A 22,937-nucleotide genomic window follows, 5' to 3' on the forward strand; every position below is an offset into this window, starting at 1 on the left:
TGCATATTGTTTGAAAAATAGTTCGGTTCAGGTGTCTACCTGAAAAACACCATTTTCTAGATGAAAGTAAATTGTTTGAAAAGTGTACCAAACAAATAAATGGCAGCCACTGCCTGTGTTTGAGCAGTCTGATGATAATGAATCAGATTGTGACAATGCAATCTAAGTGAGAAGTTTATATTGGACACTATTACAAAGGAACATTAGTTACCGTAGAGACACAGAATTCAAACTGTTTTTATTTTGTTATTTCGTAAAAAGTGTAAAAACCATACTATTTTTGTAAAATAAATAAACGATTATGGAGGCTGCTTCTCCAAATAATATCACCGCATGTTATTAGTATTACCCAACCGGCATCCTGTATAAAATAATTTAGCGGCGACCTTGGATGACATCACAGTGTAGGAGGAAAGCGGCGAGATGCGGTGTACCAAAATCACTTTCGCGTTTCCTTAACACCGTTACGTTATCGTGTGTATGTGTTGTTAAAGTGCTTTTGCGGCTACCTATGACATAGTTGTTTTGTTTTTGCTGGTATTGAATTGGGTTGCCAATTTGATAGTTTGTGGTCAATATTATGATCGTTATTAAGATTATTATTGTAATCTTATTTACTATTATGCATTGTTTACGAATGTGTCGCGATGCGTATTAGCTGAGATGTAAAGTTTTATTGATATTTTTTAATAATGTCAGGAGACCCTGTAAACAGGGTCCTGTAAATAAATTGTAAGAGGTAATCTTTAAGATTAAACTAACACCTGATGTTTTCATAGAAAGACCGTTTATCTCGTTTCTCAAAAATATGTGTCATTATTTAAAAACTTGTTGATTATGGACCTATTTGATTATCAATCTGATAAATGAATATGATTAAGATTAGATTTATTCACGAGAATCGATTAATTTCCGGTGGCCGATTACAATATCAAATAAATTATCCCAAACACATCAATTTGTTTGTCCAGTTTTATTAGTCTGTCAATTATCATAATTCTGAATCAATAAAACTGGTGATTCATTAGATGACAGCTGATCAGACTATAAATTTTCGTTGGAAAATAGCACTTAAAATAACTGTATAAGACACAGTGTTCCATGTGAAATACCGTACAATCTGGCGCCCACCGAGCATTTTCAGCCGGCGCCCTTCAAGGTTTCTGAATGCCTCAACTGATATTACATTCATCAGTTCATTTACTAATAAAAATTGCACGCTCGTTGAACAGTGTTTTAAAGTGACGTTTAGTATGGAAACATAATTTGAAAACAGTGTCCAGCAAACGTGTAGCTTTTTATCAGTAAGAAAGTTAGTCTCCATTGATGGATCATGATGACCAGAGGCAAATGGAGGATTTGGCCTCTAGCCCCACCCTGGCCAGCCAGGTTAGACAGGTCATCATCATCATCATCATTTCAGCCATAGGACATCCACTGCTGAACATAGGCCTCCCCCAATGCTTTTCCACTGGGGGAGGCCTAGACAGGTAGTGTCTCCAAACTCAGTTATTCCATCATCTCAACTCACCTTGATAAGCCTGGCCAGACCAAAGTCTGCGATCTTCACAATGTTGGCGTCGGCCACCAGAACGTTCCGGGCTGCCAAGTCGCGGTGGATGTAGTTCTGAGACTCCAGGTACGCCATGCCGGCAGCGATTTGAGCCGCCATGTCGATCAGCTGCTGCAGCTTGAGGCCACGGCCTTTGCCTACAAGTAAATGAGAATTGTCTAAATCGGTGCACACGTAAGGAAGGACGTATGCCCGTTTTCACCATCAACCCCTAATTTTTAAGTGACCCGTTTGAAAAGAAAATTAGGTCACATAAAAATTAAGGATTGATGGTGAAAACAGGCAGTAGTTACAAGGAAGGATCCAATCCACATGAAGTCTATAACATCTTTTTACGACCTTTTTGGTGTTCGTTTTGTCATTTTTGTGGATATTTTCTGCGTCACTGCGTCCGTTTGGACTCTAGACTGCTATAGATAGAGGAATAAACAAAATACGTCCGTATTCACAAACGATGCTTGCCTAAGTGAACGCACGGCGTTGATTGGTTCGTGTGTGACACTCCGCCACTCTATTGTCAATGAATAGGTTTTTGGGACTTTGTGCGTCCACGTGCACTGTGAGACCTCATAGTAATGCTTGTGAATACGGGTGTCAGGCTCTTAAATACATTAACTCCTTTGCGTCGTGCAGTCGGGCGATAAGACTTTTCAGCCCGTATTACAAAATAACCCTCGTGATTAGATTAAATCAGACTTAGATTCTGCCGTGTTTAAATATTGCAATTCTACCGATCAGAACCTTAATTTATTCTTATGATTGAGTTTTAATATTCTGTAATACAGTCCTCTGATCCGTATTATGAAATGACATGGACCAATAATGTATTTGTTCTAAATATTCACATTCAACCAATCAAAGGCTATGGATTTGAACAGTTTTATGTGACATTTCATAACGCGGACATCAATCTTTAGTCTACTTATGTAATAAGGAGTATTTTCGATTTGTCAACGTTTCTACGTAAATGAGAAACGCATATTAAATAAACAGTTTTTCTTGGAAAGTTCCATTCTGGCTAAAATTACCATCGATCAAGAGCTACTTGACATACAAATGCGATTACGAGCATACTGGTTCGTTTTGATACGGTTATGTACTTATGTTATTCTTCGATGGTAATTTTCGTAATACTGATCAAAATAACCGACAGTAACTGCATTTTACTAATGTGTTTTGGTTATGCATAAAATTGTATACTGTTCGGCTTCTGCAACATCGATGACATCATCGAGTGATTGACGATTTACTTAAACAATCGAGGCCATAAGCGCATTGCCACCGGACTTAAATCATGCAGTGTTATGAAGGGGTCAGTAGTACCTAATCCTTTTACTGTTATTTTACATCGAAGGGTATACCATTAATAACACATCGAAATGCTATTTATAGAACGGCGATAACATCCATGTTTCTGTTGCGTCATTTACGCAATGAATGCGAATAAAGCAGTTCGTACAATGCCACATAATTCTAAGGACTATTAGATAAGACGCATTCAAGGTGCAGCACACCGCTGATTATTATGTCACTCAAGCTCCATCGAGAGCCACGACTTCATCGATCAATAGAGATCAAAGCCCCTATAATTGATTACGTACTTGTGTACCGACTTATTTTTTACTTAGTTAATTGTTTTGTTTGGAACGTCTTCTTAATTCAATTGTTACTGACTGTGACGAATTGGAAAAAATATTGCGCAGCACAAAAATTACCTTGCAAGTAGTCCAGCAAAGATCCGTTCTTCATGAGTTCAGTGATGATGTAGATTGGCTCCTCCAAGGTGCAGACAGCGTACAGCTGAATTAGCTTGTTGTGTCGGAGTTTCTTCATGATCTGCGCTTCAGCGAGGAAGTCCTTCGGGTCCATGGTCCCAGACTTGAGGGTCTTGATGGCCACAGGCGTGGTGTTGTTCCACGACCCCTCCCACACCTCTCCGAACTGACCATGGCCCAGTTTCCTCACGAACTTCAGCGAGGAACGGTCGATCTCCCATTGGTCGCGAGTTCGGTGCGACAGACCCTCGGTGACTGGTTTTTCGACCTGCAAATAAATAATGCGATTAAATCTCTCTGTCCTTTAAACTTGACTTTGGGGAATGTCACGCGTAGGTACAGTCAGCGTCAAATAGTTTGTGGCAAAACAGTTGACAACACAACCTTATTGCAATTGCAATAAAGACTTGTTGCGAATTTATTGGCTACTTTGGGTACTATTTGACGCTGACTTTACAGTGTGGCCAGAATGTTTGTTTATCATGCTTTGTTGCAACTGAACATGTTAACTTGGCACTTCTGAAACAATGTAATATGTCAAATCGATTTAACGAGTTAACTTTGGATATCCGTGAAGACCGCCTGTGAAGCTTTGACATTTCATTGAATTGATTGCGCATTAACAAGAATCGCTCAATTACAATGTAAATGAGGCCCTTGAATTTGCTTTTATGCGAGTTCATGCTTTTGAGCTGGAAGAAAACGTCTGAAGGTTTTGTTTAGTGCACACGCTACAAAAAAAAATGAAGTAAGCACTGTAGGTAGGTAGGTAAGTCATTTATGTTCAAAAGAAACAATATTATCTTGTGGTGCAAGTGAAAAAACAGAGAATATAAAATATTGACTTTAATTTCGGAGAACAAAAACTAGTGACATCATATTCGGGAAGCAATTCCCCCTGTATTTTACGCAGTTTGCATTATCATTGATTTATTATCATTAACCGTCGATTTCTCGTACGTACTTGACAAAAGCACTGTGTCACACGGGTTCAATATAAACTTAAGTAGGTATTCTGTGATGATCACATAAACGCAGCTGATCTGTTATTATTATTTAATTACATGTGATTCATATAATTTAGATAAAAATATATTTTTGTTCGTTGTTATGGGAAGGCGGAAGTTTTGCCGTAGAGCTAGTGTTATTTAGGTGTAACTTGAAAACGCACGTGTTAGAAATGTTAATCAGTGAATTTATTTTTAATATTCAAAAATAATAAAATACTGACTACCGACTACCTGAACTTGCTCGTCAGGTAGAGAAGTTCAATAATAAATAATTTCATATTTATTTTTATTCTATTTCACCATTACCTAATATAACATTTTGATGAACGTTTCTGCTGGAGTAAGTATTGAAAAGCAACTGTTACCTACAGTTTTTTTTGTATTATACGTAGTTATTAATTGTATTATACGTAGTGTTTATTGGTTTAAAAGCCTTTGCATGTTTAGGTAATTATAAATACACTTATGTAATGTTACAGATAACCATAAGTTTATAATGCTTGTGCAAATATCATGAACCATACTACAATAACAATGCTCAATTCAAACGTAACGTTTTTACAATAACAATAAATTTCATATTGTATTTCAGTGCATTGGTAAAACCCCAATGTGGCACTGCAATGTGTTGCGAGTTTATGTAAATAATTAGATCTTTTTACATCTGTGCAATTAATTAGTGAGATTTACGTCAAGCCCGCGTAATGGGAGGTTGACCGTAACAATGGGTCATAACGATACAATGTCAATTGTTTAGAGGCGCGCGCGCCGGTTATGGCGTTCCCCTAGAAATGAGACATTTTAATGCCTGAGTTAGGTGCCAGTACAGTTACTGACCGGTGTTCTTCACTAGGGATGTGCTGATAGGAATATTAAGAAGAATTACTATTGGATTAGAGCCATAACAGTTTGCAAACAAATAGACAACTGCAATGGGTTTTGAAACATCCTCTAGAAAAGAGACATTTTAATGCCAGAGTTAGGTGCCAGTACAGTTACTGACCGGTGTTCTATGAATCTAGGGATGTGCACTGCTGATAGGAATATTAAGATGGAATTGCGTATTTTATTGGATTAGAGCCATAAGATTTCGCAAACCTTTCTATTACAAGGCCAATGTGGTGATAAAAGGAAACTGTTAATGTGTTTTAAACAAACTTCAAAAAATAATAATTGAGAGTATACTTAATAAATATTCATAGGCTACTTTAATAAATGAATGCCAAAGTTCGCATTTTCAAAACATTCTGCTGTTCAGTACTCTTATTATCATAATTTAGTATTTTTTGTCTATGGAAGGTTAAAATTATTAATCTCTTTTTGTTACAGTCATTAATTATGATCAGTTGGGGATCTTTATCAAAGGATTTAGATATCTGAAAATCAATTAGGTATCTAAAAAGTCCAAACAATCGACACCCCTGATAGAGACATGCGATTGTAGTCGATTTGCGTGCATCCGACGCACATGACAGTCATCATACTTATCAACTCATTGTAGCGCTACGTGTCACAGTGACGACTACGAACAAAACACGTATTGTCGATGTTTTTGTTTGGTTCCTTCACCTTTGGGGCGAAATTTTACCCTGAATAATAAAGGATTCTCATGTATGAATACAAAAGCGATCTTGCCTAAACTAGCTGCTGAAAATTCAGTGTTTTACCAGACTTTCAGTTTTTTTACAAACCATGTCATGAGACTTTCATTTTAGTTTTTAGAACGAATTTAAATTAGAAATTGTTTAGAATCTAGACAGTTCTCAAGTTCAATTCTTATGTCGAAAGCATTGTTAGTCCTTATAAACAATAGAGCGAAATTGAGTCATGATCTCAGAGAGAATAAAACTTTCAAGAAACGCGCAGTGAATTACCATTTTTATTGTGAGTGCACGTGTGTGTTCTGATGTATGGCTCCATTCGCAGACGGCGTGATATTTCTGATCAGACCGGCTGGCGGCACTGGTCTTAACTATACAGGGTGTGGTTTTGCAAAACAACGCCTATCTCAGGGGTGGTACATATGAAAGTAATTACAAAAAAAAATATAAATAAAATTTTAACGATTACTTTAATAGTAAAAAACCTCGTTCAAACGTCTCCTCAAACTTTCGAGATGGCGCTTTACAAAACCACATCCTGTAGTATATGTCAGTGGTGCCTTTACTAGGTAGATATCGGTGCCAGGATATTGTGATCGGACAAACAATTTAGAGCCTTAGATTTGGTGGCAGCAAGCTTTAGTTCATGAGAGCAAAAATTGACCAGTGTTTGTTTGATAGTTAGGTAATTTACCAAATAGATTTAACTAACTTCTGAATTGGTATTACTCAAAACCAGCAGACGCTCGCGTCACCTTTCACCCTTACTATATTACTAACTAATTTTCAAGTCTGTTCAGTGGCTTGCAAATTATCCCAAACTTGTGTCTTAAATATTGGTATTTGATTAATTAACATTCCGACAGGTGGGCAAATATCCTGGCAAACTCTGTTAGACAGCAAAGCTTTCAGGATTCCTAGTACCTTAGTGGCCATAATTCTTGCCATGTTGTAATACACGAATATCCCAGGCTATTGAGTTTATAACACTAGTATGTGATTATTATGAAACTGTCATGCCTACATGTTGGTAAGGTAAGTCTTACTTTATCCTGAAAGATCCTATGGAGGCTGCCTTAGCTAGTCGTTTTAGGACTCCTAGTACCTTAATGATCATTATTCTTGCCACGTGTAATATGAGAGTGGGCAGGGAGCGCGACGGCACGAGTCACGCATCGATCCACACGGCCACGACATTTCCTCATCTTGACCTTTGAGATCAGGAAAATCGGGAGTTGTTCCGATTTTTTTTTATTCATTTGTGTCAGATTTGTGATTTAGAGATCGTTTTGTAATGGAAAAGATACAAATATTAACTTCCTGATCCAAAACACGGCTCATGTAGCGACCGTTATCAAGGGCAGTAACAGGCAAGGCAAAGGAGATAGTTACTTTTATTTATTCTTTACCGGTGAATTTACATGTCCACCGTTACTTGTCTAATTTTCGAGCAGCTTTTTTGGTATTGATCGTAATACTTAGTCAGAGGGTATAAGCACGGATTGAATGCGACTTAGGTTGATCAGCTATCTTGAGCCGTTTGGTAGAGTCCAAAATACCCCAGTTGGCATAAGATCTGCGCAAGATGTGTCAAGGTTTATTTTTACAGACAATACAGAATTTGTGTATCTACTATAGTAGGTACAACCAGTATTAACAACACAACGAAAACCCTATTATCTGGTTTTCGTTTTCGGTTTCGCATTTCTTGCTAATTCCTTTCCTTATTCAATAAGTTTAGTCACGGAGATCGGAACGGGAGTCTCATGGTACGTCATTGCGTTAAATCAGCCAACTGGTGCAATAATTGGATTATAATATGATTCATAGAAAATTCCTATGTGGCAATTTACAAGCTGCTCTACAACCTTGAAGCAATGTTTTTTTATTGATCCTGAAGAACAATCTGGATCATAAAGATTTTATAATTGGACGTAAAGATGAAAAATGTTCATCAAGATATGGGCAATTACGGTTATGCAATGCATTTGTGGTTGAATCTGTTTCCATAATAGATGATGGCGTCATAATATGAGTGACACTGAAATTATATCCATCAGATAAATTAATTACAATTATATCTAATGTTAGTAGAAGAAAGCCATTAGTCTATATCATTTAATATTACCTGTACAATTTCGTTATCGATATCAATAATTTTTGATAAAATCGGTGTAATTACTAAATCCTTAATAGAAATCGACGTAAAGATACAGCTTAAACATAAGGTGCATAGCTTAAGTAATACGATATTCATGAAATATTAAGTCAAAAGTGTCAAAATCATAGTCACGAAAATATTCCGCAAACTTCGGATCGGCCTTCACCAAACTGAATTGAAATTAAAAGATTATGAAAACTATTAGTGCTCGGAGTCGAAAAATAAGCGGATGACTCAATCGTTGTGCAGGCTAAAGTTAAACTGTAGCTAGTTGCAGCGTTAAGTTTTAACCAGTTTTCAAGTTAAATATTGGTGCATTTGCTTCATAAATTCTATCGTTCTAATAGTTTTACAAGATTTACATTAATAAGAGTTTTGTATTGTCCGATCGGTCGATTAACATCAGTCAAAGCACAGTAGGTATACTTTGTAATTAATTATCATTGTTAATTTCTGACATTTGGGTTTATAACTTTAATATTAACCTTTCGGTATTACTACCGAAACTGTCAGGTCTGTCTGGGTATAATAATGCTGATGTAACCGCTGAGCACAAGATCGTTATACAATCAATCAAACTGAACCTAGCCTGCGCTCATCGAGAGAAATCCTAATCGTCTACATTCTGTGCCGTGACATAAGAATAACCAATAAACCATTTTAATAGCATTAATAGAAAACATAACCCTCCTTCTGGCGCAGTCAGGTAATACATTTTCCCTTCGCTTAGTAACGCATTGGTGTAGACCAGATTTCTTTAAACAATACAAAAATGTAACCTTAACCTCATCATTAAAGAAAAACACTAGTTTAACGATGTATTTTAATAATGTGTATACCCGTATCTAATTACTTCTGAATTGTTTAATGATTACAATATGCGAACGAGTTATACACATAATTTACAATCTACACGTGTATGACAAAAATAGTTTGATCACAATAACCAATTAAGTAATAGACGGGAGGCAGTGCACGCCTTTATTATAAAACGAATTGTTAAAATTATCGCGCTAATTCGTATACTTTTCTGTAGTATGAAACTTAACCGAGACAATAAACCACATAAATACAGGATGTCTTTCATACATATTTAAATAGCGTACATACATATTCAAACAGGTCCAACTATCTCGACGAAATCTGACAGCACACTTTGCGGCACAAACAAAGTGCGTCAAAACTGCAGATAATCCGATGCAAGTGGAAAAGTGGCGCATCACAATGTACAGTTAATCAATTTGGTACCGAGCGGAATTATTCGGCTTAGCAGCAAATAAATCGAGTACGAATCGCTCCCGGCGCATAATAAATCGATTTTTCATTTTTGCATCGTACACGAAGCCAATTTTCTGGGCTTCGCTGTGTACATTTCTGTATCTGTACCGTGAAATTGTGAATTAAAGTCTCATCTGTGTACAGTTGTTTTCACATTGCCATACGAGGATTGGCACCTTTTCAGTGCAATTTTTTTGGTGCACAGACTCGTTTATGCAGACAGAAAAGAATATTTTTGCAGTTATAACAAAGTTTAAAAAGACAACAATGGAAGCTTATTTGAATGGAGATGGTTATCGATCACCCTTTGGAAATTCGAGCACTATTGATTTGACTATCCGTTTACATTACCGACACGACGATCGGAGAATACCCAATACCGGCATATGGTATAAGGAACATTTGTTTCATTCTCCTATGCATAGATTTATTGAGATAACTATGATTTTATTGCCATTTCACAAGTATAAACATAGACGCGTGCACGAAACTCAAGGAGTTGCAGTTGCAATCGCGAGCAGCACTGAAACCGCACGCTCATTGAGACATTGCTAAACTAAAGCGCAATGCCCCAGCGCTGTAGATATAGGTCTATCTTAAGATCTCGTGGAATATGCAATAAAGATTGCTACGTAACATGAATGCACGAATATGTAAGTATGCATTAAACAAAATTCGCTTATGTTAGTTCTGTGGGTTCACCACAGAAGTTACCTAAAGTCAGCAGTCTGATGCCAAAAATTTTAAGGTCGCCTTTATCTAACTGCATAGAAAATACAACTAGGTAGATAAATTAACGTCTCATAATCCAATAGTAATGTTTGATAACCTAAGTTTACAAGAACGAATTGAAACTAGAGCTATAGAAATAAATCTATTTGGACTAGATATAAAAAGTTATGTACTAAACTGAAATGACTTAGTATGTCTTAGGATTATTCACCCCAGTTCTCATGTCAATGCAAAGCACCCAGTAGCTCAGTGGATATTACTCGCGTAATGGACCGCTAGTCGCACATTCGTTGTCTGTTTTATTGAACATGTTTTCCGAAGCTATTATTTTCTTCACATCAATCAACGGCAAACAGATCACATAATATTACATGAATCAGGTGAGCGCGCTAACGAGTTTTTTACATAACGATTGAATTGTTATTTTTTAGTTCCGAACAATACACGTGGTAAATTATCTTGACTGATTGGGTGTCTAGAAAGAGATGATTATACCTATACAATTAAAAAGCTTTTAAAAATAAATATAAGTTCCACGTGTTTAACCGTATAATCGAACGTTGCAAAACAGTTGGTAGGTGTTAGATATGCAAACATTATACATACAAGTGTGATTTGCATTTCAGAAATTTCACTATTGTTGTCAATGGTGGCTGTACCGGCAGACTTGAGCCGGGTAAAAAAGGAACAAAAGAAGTAGAGATCGTGTCTGGTGATGAGTAACGCGATGAAATCTGGGGTAAGTGCGAGTGAAGCTAAAGGAAAAGTATATATAAACATGCATAATATTTGCAAACAATACTATTAATTAATTATGATAGCAATGAATGCGAAAATATTCTACAACGTTTTTAAGAGCCTAGATGAGCAAAAACCTAATTAGTTCCGGATAAGTACTTCTAATACTGAAGATAATTAACAATTTAATTTAAGAAACAATCAAGATCTGCTAATGATCTCGTGAGTACGTGATTGCAAAATAAAATTGCTCGAATCGAATTGAGATGTATTATGTTTTCATCGCTTAACAAATAATAAATCACTTTATAAAGAACATTAAACACATGGTGAACAATAAATATTGAAGTTCATTGTCTCGAATTAATATTTTATTTACTTTACTTATAACAAAAGGTGTTGATTACAATATTATTTTAGACGTGACGTATCCTAACATTTGCTCGAAGAAATGGTGATATCAGTATGTTTAAACTCTTTTTTAATTTCAGTAATGCTTGGCAAGATAGTGGAGGTTCTGAAATTAATAAAAAAAATATAGAAACGGTAAAACAAAATGATATTTTCACATACTTAACATCGCGATCGAGCAATGAATATTTTTACTAATACGAGTACCTATGTACTGTTATTCAATTTTGGACCCTGACTTATAAAATTTCTGTGGTTTTTTATATGTTACTTAATTGGCGTATTTCTCGATAAAACAAATATTGGCTTCAGTTTTTAATTAGTTAATCACTCTTGTGGTAAATCGTGAATTAGTTACTAATTACATAACCTATGCTATCCGCTTTGAGGGACTAACGATTTTGATTGTCTCTGCAATCCTAATGAAACTGATACAGGCTGATGATTGGGCAATTGAATTAAAGCGATAAAAAATGGTGCAACATTTACAAATGATTTTTTTAAATTTTAAAGTAAGATAATAATTATTTCTAAATCAATGAATAAGGATTGTACTTATCTGGTGTTTTTTAATTTGAAGTGAGAAAACAAAGATAGATCAAAATTAAATGATGACGATCGACGATGCTTGAGCAATTTCTTCTTTACAAGCGACACTGTAGAATAGTGTGATACTAATTCACTGATTGCTTTTTTACAAGCTAGGATAATTTTTACAACTAATATTATAAATGCGAAAGTAACTCTGTCTGTCTGTCTGTCTGTTACGCTTTCCCGCTTAAACCTCGCAACCGATTTTGATGAAATTTGGCATAGAGATAGTTTGAGTCCCGGGAAAGAACATAGGATAGTTTTTATCCCGGTTTTTGAAACAGGGACGCGCGCGATAAAGTTTTTCTGTGACAGACAAAATTCCACGCGGGCGAAGCCGCGGGCGGAAAGCTAGTTTTTAAATAATAAAAGGATTGAATTTTTAATTTTTCTATTATTATAATTGTTTTATAATGACTAAACAAGGATTAAAGTTTTAGTTTTTCTGTTTTTTTAATTATTTTATTTCGAAACCATTAAAAACAGTGGCGAGTGATTAGAAGCGAGTAAACAAAGATAGATAAAATTCAATTAAGAACGATACCATCGCAGTTATTGAGTAACACCAGTGTCTATTGCGTCAATTATGTAATATTTACCTTTATAGGCGTTGGAGAATCCCGCGCATGTTTGATAAATGCGGTTGTGTTGCAACCAATACGAGACGGTGACACAACTAAGGATACCTATTACTAAAGGAAAAGCAGATACTGGTTACTGTTGTCAAAATAAATAACCACTTAAATTGGTGGTTTTTGTTTTATTTTATCGAACTGGATAAGGTCATTGCTATTTATATAAGTGACGTTTATTTTTTGGTATATGTTTGGTGCTCTAAGTATTTTGTCTGTTTACATTTAAGCTTTCAACGGACAATTTTTAGATTCTTGTACGTAAAAGTCCAATAAACGTGGAAACTATTAACAGACAAACAACAATAGAGTTTTCGTCGCGCGAATGTTGCGTATTGTACGCAACGTCCGTAACGAAAGTGGGGCCTTCTTAGCCTTGGTCGTTCGCTTGGACGGTCGCGAAACTGGAACGCCAAATTTTTTTAACATGTTATTCTTTTAATTACATAAGAAATTGGAATATTTCACTATCACGCTTAGTATGCGCATAGCTGTGGAATCTTCGCTTCCCATAACTGATGCATGATGGAACGTTTGCGAGCGCCATTATATTCACCCATCGATCCAAGTCATTAAAAGAGAATTCATTAAGATTACATTTAATTGCTACGTGATGCAGTTCAGATTCAGCTGCGTTTATATCGGACAAGGAATTTGCACGTGTCGCAACAATTGTTGTAATGTTGTGTATCAGTTTAAAATATGCGAATGACGTAAACAAAATTTCTAGTTAAAGAAAACGATACGGCTCAATCAAGGTAAAGGTAAAAAATCCATTGCTTTTTGCTCGGAGATTACTACGCATTATTTTACCTTGACTGTTTTGTTTCTGTGTGAGAAAAATGAACGGCGAATTTCCTTTTTATTGCGGTTGTGATTGTGGGCTTACACACGTGGCGGGGATCATATCTCGTGAATCTAAATTGGAGTGTTGGGGAGGAGCACTCGAATTAAACCGTAAGTAGGCGTAGGGGTCGTTACCCAGGGAAGTCTCCGGTGAATTTAAAGCATCGCGGCATCGCTCGTTCAATGCCTCGAGTATTTCTCACGCGCGAACAAAGCTTGACCGTCGAAAACCATAAATTTTATAGTCGTCCCAATATTGAGTTTTGCAATTTATGCGACTTCGTAATAATACTGCCAACGTTTATACCGATCGCGTGACCTTGATTTGACAGTGGAATTGAAGATTCTGCATATTTTAATGTTACCGAATTCATAGATCGCTGGAATATTTTTTGTACAATAGGTCAAGATCGACACTTGTATTCTGATGATTCTCGTGACGTGTCAATAATTTCGATTCATACGTTATTTCAATGTCATCAATTTTAAACTTGACACTCAAATGGCCAATCAAGATGTAATAATACAATCTGATAAGATATCTATTATATTATAATGGTCGATATTATAGCATACGTATGCAGTGTTAACTCCTTTGAAATATGAAAGTAGTTTCACTAATAAATGTCGAAGATGCATTAAAATGAGAATTTTATTGCAGTTCAATATAAATCATGCTTGGATAATATTTTATAGCAACAGCATGGTTACATTAGGATAAGAAGTTATTTAATTCTTGTGCGTTTAGAAATGAAATAAGTGGACAGAACGGAAATTATGCGGCGTTTTATGGGATATTAAAAATGACGCTTGGTTAGTTCCTACGTCAATATTATTAGTTACCGCAACCTAATAATTGAATGGTGACGTACTTGAAGGCTTGTTACGGCGAAACATGAATCATAGGAACTTTATCTCTACATTACAAAGAGGAAGGCCCTTTTTATCCCCGCTTTTTGCACTTTTAAAGTTTGTCATTCAATAAACATAGCGATGCAATCTCACTATCATTTTATGTATGTATTTTACAAGTTGAGGAAATATTTTGTATTCTATTCCGTTCTGGGTACTCTGTCATCGGTACAAAATTCAGGATGTAAGAATTTAAATGAAAATTCAGACGAAGAAACCATAGTAGATGATGTCACCACTTTTCTTGAAACTGTATAACAATTAAGTCGTTTATGAGTGCATAGAAATGTTTATTATAGCTGTTTGTTACAATGCAATGTCGCGCAGCCCTCCCGCGACTATCGAGTTACATGCGTCCGCGCAGGAAGGATCGTTGTGCAACAAACTGACACTACCCGAGATTTCTACTTAGTTAACAATGTAATCAACTAGAAAAGGAATTATTTAATTTGATAGTTCATTAATGGCTTGCACGTGATTTTTATCAGTAGTCTGTCGACAATATTTACTAAATAAGGAGAACGTTTTATGAGGTTAATCAATTTACTAAGAGCTTATATTTTATCGTATTGCTCTGCACTTCCTACTCTACATCTAATTAACAATGCATGACGTCAAAACGCAACTAATAAGAAAGTCCTTGGTAAAGCAGGATAATATTTTGATCAGACTTATTCGATGACGTTGTCTAGCTTCTGATTTTCGAGCCAAAGGTATCTTCGCCGAGGTTTTACCTGCACTGAGCGATCAGAACTCGTAAGCTTCCTTGCTGAAGGGCGCAACCACTTCTTCTACAGAATTTGGTGTAGATTCTATTCATGCACAACGCGAGTCTGTATCTGTGTGACGTCACGGCCGAGGGTACGGTACTAACCTGCACGCAGGGTACAGAGCCAGACTAAGAGCGCGTCCAGGGATTCTACCAGCGCTTTCTTACAGCTGTCCATTTCTGCTGTGATAGTGTGACGTCAGCGTGCGGAATATGGTGCGCCGCGCGATGAAGAGCCCGCCCTCGTCCAGCTGTCAGAGGCGGCTGTGCGTGTGACGTCACGTACCTGCACGCAGGGCTTGCTGAGCGAGACGCAGAGCCCGTCGGCGTCCTTGCTGTAGTGCTCCACCAGCTCTTGCAGCGTGCGGAATGTGGTGCGCCGCGCGATGAAGAACCCGCCTTCGTCCAGTTGTCTGATGCGGTAATGCTTCACGGTGTCGCCATCTCTAACTGTTGACAAAAAGAAGTATTAGAAGACGTCTAGAAACTTCACTGATGACCACTGTGAAGGATAATGGTAGAACAAATTAGATTCACCGTACTGAATATTTGAGTCCGTTAAGTTACACCAACAACACGTATTTATATCTATCTTACTTAACTGGTGTTTACCAAACCTGCAGCAATGGCGTCAGTTAACAAAAACCAACAATTTTGATAGTGACAATAATAGCCGTTTTTCTATTTTAATTACTTTGTTTGATATACTAAAACAGTAAAACAATGTAGTTTCCCGAGCCGTGATGAAACAAAAACATCGAACTGCGTAAAACAATCTGCGGCCATATTTGACCAGTTGCAAATTTTAAACGACGATTTTGACGGGTGTATGGACGAGCCATGGCAAATCGCAGTCACGCGAGCTTACTGCTCATTGTGGACAGCAAAAACTCCGAGCGTTTTTGAATAGTGATTACTGAGAGGGCTCTGTGGTAAATAGTGGTAATAATAGACATAGAAGTATTAAGGCGATTAGAGTCCTCAATGACCTTGGGCGTTTGACCTTCACGCCGCGAGCAACACCCGCGTACCCCGCACCAAAAACTCCGATTTGACACCGATCAAAAATACACGGGCATAGGTAGATACAGAATAGAAGCTCTTTCTTCATACATTACTGCCTATTATTTTAAACTTAAATTGATGAACCTTGATGTCGGTCTCATTTAACTCAGGCGTAAAGGTATTTAATAAAAATAACAAAATCCATGAACATTTTGTACGGGATAAAATTTTATTTTATTTTTCGTAAATTTTCTAATGCTTTTGTCGGTTCAGTCGTTCTCGAAATTTGAACAAACCCGACTTTATTACAAGCTTTTATTTAGCTTGCAATTTATGATGTATGTAGGTAATTACATAAATGTTTGTTCGGGTGGAATCTTGCAAGCTGAATTAGTTGCAAGCTGAATTAGTTAGACCAACTTCCTGACGACAACTAGGCTAGATGACAAACCCCTGACCCTGTATAAGCAAGTACCTAATGTTATGTAAGTAGGTACGCTACTTTGACAATCATGAGTCTTCAATTCTCTAAGGGAAACTGCAGGGTCTGATGATGGAGCTGGAATGTGGCCATAGGAATAGGCTAGTTTCTTTAAAAAAGACTTTTGGTCCGTCAATTTTACATTATCAAAAAATATTGGACACAGGATATTTTTATTTTTCAATTAAACAAGTAATTACGAAGATAATGATGCGATGAAATTCCGCGTGACGACACAAATCGCCACATTTTTAAGCATGCCTTGACGTCATGTGCCTCATCTTCTGAACTTTGGTGCGCTTCATCTCTTTAAATTTTCATAAGTTTAAAAAAGTGAAAAATACATTTAGAGTTTTTTTTTTTTGGTAAGTTCACCGACGGTCTTATTCAAACTCTTGCTACTTTCTTGCTTTATCCACGAAACATCCCTATTCTTCGAAATTATTACGATCTACAAACGGAAAATCTCTGCTACTACGCCGCAGTAAATTCCCCATCATAAATAAAAAGATTTTTTTTAAAACAAGCTCTTGTATGCTAATAATTTTGGTTTCATGACATGCTCCTAAAATTCATCACCTTATAAGAGGATTTCAGTTTTTATCTGCGAAACTTTTTAATAATATAGGTACGTTTCATGGTTTGGTAATTTAGGGAAGTTTATTTGCACTTAACATGAAAAATATGGTATCAATGTACTGAGTACCTATGCACCTTCAGTGGCAACAACAAGGTCTACTGGGTACCTATAGTCTACTAAAGGCATGAAATAGATTAATTTCACTAAAAATTAAAACCAACTCCAAAACGAATCACCAAAAGGTAGGACACCGACACCGACTCCGAAAATGGCTAATTTTGTAATCAGTATCCAAATTTTTAATAAGCTCTATAGAACAATTCAATACCACTTTATCTTAATTTTTTTTAATGTGACAGGAGGCAAACGAGCAAACGGATCAGCTGTTGGTAAATGATTACCGTCACCCATAGACACCCGCAGACCCAGGGGCGTTACAGGTGTTATTTTTAATTGTGGTATTTTCGCGAAGAAACATCTAATATTTAAAATCTAATTCTAATAAGTATGAAAAATATAAATTGTTTTCTTCACGTAAATCGATTAAGTTACAGATTCTGACTAGCTCCTAATTTGGATACTGATTGCAAAGGCCTAGTAAATAAATCCCAACTAATATTATAAATGCGAAAGTAACTCTGTCTGTCTGTCTGTCTGTTACGCTTTCCCGCTTAAACCTCGCAACCGATTTTGATGAAATTTGGCATAGAGATAGTTTGAGTCCCGGGAAAGAACATAGGATAGTTTTTATCCCGGTTTTTGAAACAGGGACGCGCGCGATAAAGTTTTTCTGTGACAGACAAAATTCCACGCGGGCGAAGCCGCGGGCGGAAAGCTAGTAACGTAATAAATTTTCTACTTGTATTTATCTAGTGCAGTTGTTTTGGAGTCAATTATAGTTTTTTTACACTAATAGATTCTATTCAGGTAGAAAATAGCGTCTGAGCGCGTCATAATTCAATTGTATTGTCTGACTGCACGTACTCTATGAACAATTCTGACATAAAATCTATTGTCGAACAAAAGCTGGGTTGCACCATCTTACTTCAACTTTGACAAGCGTCAAAAGTCTGTCTAACTCCATACAAAAAACACCGGTTATCGCCAAAGCTACGGTCAAAGTTAGGTCACGTCAGGTGGTGCAACTTAGCCAAAGAAAAAATTCATTTTGATCGCTAATGTCAGTTTGTAGCGAGTGACACAACCTCCCCGTCTGAAGGCCAGCGGCCGACTGCCGCCCGCACCCCGCGAAGGCCCCCTCAACAGCAAAACGTTCGGAATTTATCAAAAGTAAAATTTATGAATGAAAGTAATGTTCGATTGAAAAACGCAACGTGTCATTTAAAGATTAAAGAATTCCCAATCTACTCGTGCTAAAATCTTTTAAATTAACATAGCCGTTTTGGAGGAGTAGGGAATTTAAGTAAAAAATCGATGTCCCGTATTTATTTTTTTAATCCAAAACAAAGAGACGTAGCGAAAATTCAAACGTCACAAATGTAGTCCTTGAACTGTTGTATAACATATATTTTTTTCAACTATTTCTGTCCAGCAGTAAAAGAGGAGTAGGCTTTACAAAATGCCCATTTGGCGCGGATTGAGGACACTAATCGCCTTAATATAACGGCTTAAAACACTGACACTGAACGTTTGCCTTGTAATAAAATTCTGAGCCCTTTCGTCACACACGTGTGCAATTGTCAAACGGCAGTAGGGATTTCCTATCGAAACGAAACAGCTGAAAACTACAATAAAGAGGATTTACGTCATCACACAAAACGACTGTTTAGTTACTGTAGCAAAAAGTTATTGCAAAAAGCATGCCTGAAAAGCGTTAGCTGTAAAATAATACAGTAATTTCTTTTTACTGTAAGTCTGGCATGCGATTGGCCATTATCTCTTAATTATTTCATCACAGTTATAAGAGAGGTACATGAGACGAAATGGTGTGTCTTTACGATATGAAGCAGTGCGCTAAGAGCTTTCAAGTTTAAAATTTTTACGTTCTTGGTATAGAACGCAAAACGTCGTTTGTTATCCCGTCAGAAAATATTAGTTAGTGTGCAGATGAGATTGTTCTATTATTGCACGAAACATGGAATTGTCCAGAAGACATTCTTGTGGCAAGTTGGGGCACGTTTTCGGTTGTCAATTTCCGACTGATTATGACCGGTGTAGTAGCGTAGCGAATGTATGAGCGGGCGAAAAACGCCTAATTATGTGACAGCGTTCTAACAGTGTATTGTGTACTAAATAACTCTCGACATTAATGCAAAATTTAAAGGTATTTCAAGTATATTTTTGGATCGTTACTTGGTAAACACACATGTAAAGATAGACAGCCATGTCTTATTTAACGGTTATTACGCACGTTCCATGAATATCTGTTAAAATGTAGCGTTAACATTTTTATAAGTACACGTGTAATATTTAGTGGAATAAATAGTCGGGTCTTTATATTGTTTTTAGAAGCTAACGACATGAGAACACTCTTAAAACTTCTAAGGCTTTTATACATAACTTCAAACTTGTATTTTAAAATGCTCAAATGTATCGCATAGCAGTAAATTGCTTTCTATTCATAAATTAGTTGTAACAAGGTATTATAAGTAACTACGTGAGAATGATTCACTGGAATTGAAGTGTGGCTAATTAAATATGTAGTAGGCGGGCACAAGTACGTCGTAATATGCTTAATACGGATTACGGGTAAGTGAATGTGTCAAACATTTACAAAATACCCATTATAATGCTATTAGAAAACTCTTTGCGCTAGGGAAATTATATTTTCCAACATAGGTCTTGGTTCCACTCACAAGATTGACCGACGACATCATAAAATTCGTAAAGGTAGCAAGGAAGGCGCTGGAAGCAGGCTGCTACCAACCGGGCAACATCGAAAGCATTGGGGGAGGCCTATGTTCAGCAGTAGACGTCCTATGGCTGAGCGGTTGAGATGATGATGATGATGAACACTCTTGGAGGCCTCTTTCGTATTCGGTGCATGTGTTGATTCGATTACGAATTTGCGGTTTTGTATATTACACTTTTACGTAGTGTGTAAAATGTATACTAGCTTTTAAGTCATTCGTAGAAGGTAGAGTGAACTGAATAGGTACTACATAAACATATTAAACATATCTGATTTGTTATGTTCTTACCACTAATTGGATTTTAAACGTATAATCAAACGGGTGTGTCATGAACATACTTATCGTGCAAATACTCTGCACTAATAGTATTATTTAAATCTGGATTAATTTAATCTTGTGATTGTGATGTCAATAGGCAAATTCGATAACGCTTTTACTACGCAAGTCAATATGGAAATCGTTTATCCATCCATGCATGTTTTTTCTCTACCTTTAGATAGTCATATCGTCAGTTGGTACAAATTGGAGAAACGTTTGACAAATTAAACCTATCCAATCCATTTTCATTTAATTGGAAAATAATGTTTATTAAACTCACGAGTCGCTATCGATTGTAAAAATAAAACGGATGCAAAAATTATAATTGCGTGATCATTATTGAATCGCTGTTGTGATCAGTTAGCGAAGCGAATGAATGGAAACTCACTTTCGTTCACTGAGAAAGTCTTTGGAAAATTTATGCCATCGCTATTGTAAAGGAGATTGAGGGTTTTATCGTCGCATACGACGGGATCATCGCTCGGGGAATTCAATGATCCGTGCAGGTTTCCGAGGAGATAACATAAAATATTTTATATTGATCCATTTTAACTATTCACCGTAAACGTTTCCCGACATTAAACTGCTTGATTTAAAGTTTACTGACGTTATTTCACCTTCATCTGCTACCTTATGCTATTACGTATAACGAATTCATAGTGACAGTGAGTCTTACTTTCCAAAAATATCGTAAAATATAAGGTACAGCTCGACAGGGTTCCCACGGAAACCGGTCTCTCTTTTGCCGTGTTTTATAGTATACATTCCACGTATATGTGCATCAATATTTTACGCAGCCTTTTAAAACCTAGAAAGCGATGCAGGTATCGATGTGCTTTTAAGGGTTTCGTAGTAATATAATAAGGAACCTTTGTAGTTTAGCCACGTTAATAGTATTAGTCAGTCAGAGGCGGCGTAAGGCGTAGGCGACGTGGGCCACCGCCTACGGCCTCGCGGTACAAGGGGCCTCGCACATCAAAAATTTTGAAAAAATTTATACAAGGTGGAGATGACAATATCATAATACGAACATTGACTATTAAATATAAATTCTTGATAGCTAAACAATGTAGTTAAAAATAAAAATATATTTTTTTCCAAACAAATTCAGCCATAATCAGACACAAAATTAAGCAACAACACGGTTTTAAGTGACGAACATTATTCTTTGGCGCAATATTCCTTTAAAAATAATCACTGAATCAAGAAATCAGAAACTGTCAATGTATAGACCTTTGACCTTTTTTTTTATTATTTCATAAAATCCGTCTTCAGGTCGCCATTAGGGCTTGCAAAATCGGATAGTTTTCAATTCCGGAACTGATTTCCGATATTGGGCACTCAACTCCGGAATTCCGGAACTAGTTCCGGAGTTGTGCATCGTACACGTATGTGGCATCCACTTCAGGACCTTGTCCCATCGGCCGTCTGTTCTACGTACTATGTGCCCTGCCCATTGCCACTTCAGCTTGCAAATCCGACCGCTATGTCAGGCGACTGTAGTAATCTCCACATTTCTGGTTCGATCTCGAAAAGAAACACCGAGCATTAGCCCTCTTCATAGCACGCTGTGCAACTTTGAGCTTATTATAAGGCCTATTTATAGTGAGAGGCCACGTTTTCAAAACATAATGTCATCACTACTGGTAACACTCACTAATTGTAGACTTTCGTCTTTGAGTACTGAGGTGTTTTGGTTGAAATGATGTTATGTAGTGTCTCGTACGCTCCCCAGCCGAGTTGGATTCGACGTATTATAACGTAATATAGAATCGCCCTCGTGCTCAGCCAGGCTCAAAGACCTTCTAATAGTCCAAGAACGCCAGTCATAATGGCAAGTTAGACTCTTCGGTCTTCTGTATAACCTGCCGTAGCGTATAGATGTGGTATATGGTACTGTTAACCTTTTCGATAACCGGCTTCCTCGAGAGGCATCAGTCATAAGTCATCGAGAGAGAAAGAAGAGGCATAAGTCATCGAACCTACGCGCGAGACTATTCGTGATGACTCTCAAAAACAGCTTGTAGACATGACTCAGAACCCAGATGGGCCTGTAATTCCTTAATAAGGCTTTTACCCCTGTCTTGAAGAAAAACACCACTACGCCTCTGTTCCATGCCTCTGGCATTATTCCCTGGAGAAGACGAAGTTACAGAGTCTCTGAAGGACTTTCAGTATCGGTTTTCCACCCGCCGCGATCAGAAGCTCCGAGGTTATTCCATCATCACCCGGTGCCTTGTTGTTTTTTAGTTGTATGAGAGCCATCCTAATCTCGTATAGGCTGATGTCCGGGATATCTTCGATATAATGTCGAGTTAGCTTAGCTCTTGGTGGAACTATCCTGTGGTTGAGCTATTAACAGGTTAGGTGACCGTGGTATATAGCTGTCCATAAAAACTTTTCGATCTCTCCCAGAACCCTTTGTTGATGTTACATTACCGTCCGCTGTCTTTAGCTTCGTCAGCTGGCTTTGCTAGAGTTGTCTCTTGCGAACATTTTGGAGCTTTGATTCTTCTCTATCGCCTCTTTAATACTATTAGTAATAAAATTGCGAATACATGACTGTCTCGAGGACTTCCTTATAGAAGGACTGATTTGGATAAAAATCATTTTGAAAACTTAAAATAATTTATGAAAAATTTCAATATCGG

The 22,937-nt window shown here is 37.0% G+C and overlaps 1 protein-coding gene across 3 annotated transcripts in view; it reads right to left on the minus strand.

Moving 5' to 3' along the window:
• Nucleotides 1–22,937, minus strand: part of LOC135079877 (tyrosine-protein kinase Src42A) — a 76,263-nt gene that overhangs the window by 5,529 nt on the left and 47,797 nt on the right. For all 3 annotated transcript variants that reach the window (XM_063974501.1, XM_063974500.1, XM_063974502.1), the window contains exons 3-5: nt 15,316–15,479; nt 3,289–3,616; nt 1,532–1,710 (exon numbers count right to left, since the gene is read on the minus strand). In XM_063974501.1, coding sequence (XP_063830571.1) covers nt 1,532–1,710; nt 3,289–3,616; nt 15,316–15,479 — 671 coding nt within the window. The remainder of the gene's footprint in view (nt 1–1,531; nt 1,711–3,288; nt 3,617–15,315; nt 15,480–22,937) is intronic.

The sequence above is a fragment of the Ostrinia nubilalis genome, chromosome 17 (assembly GCF_963855985.1).
Source record: "Ostrinia nubilalis chromosome 17, ilOstNubi1.1, whole genome shotgun sequence".
NCBI lineage: Eukaryota > Metazoa > Arthropoda > Insecta > Lepidoptera > Crambidae > Ostrinia > Ostrinia nubilalis.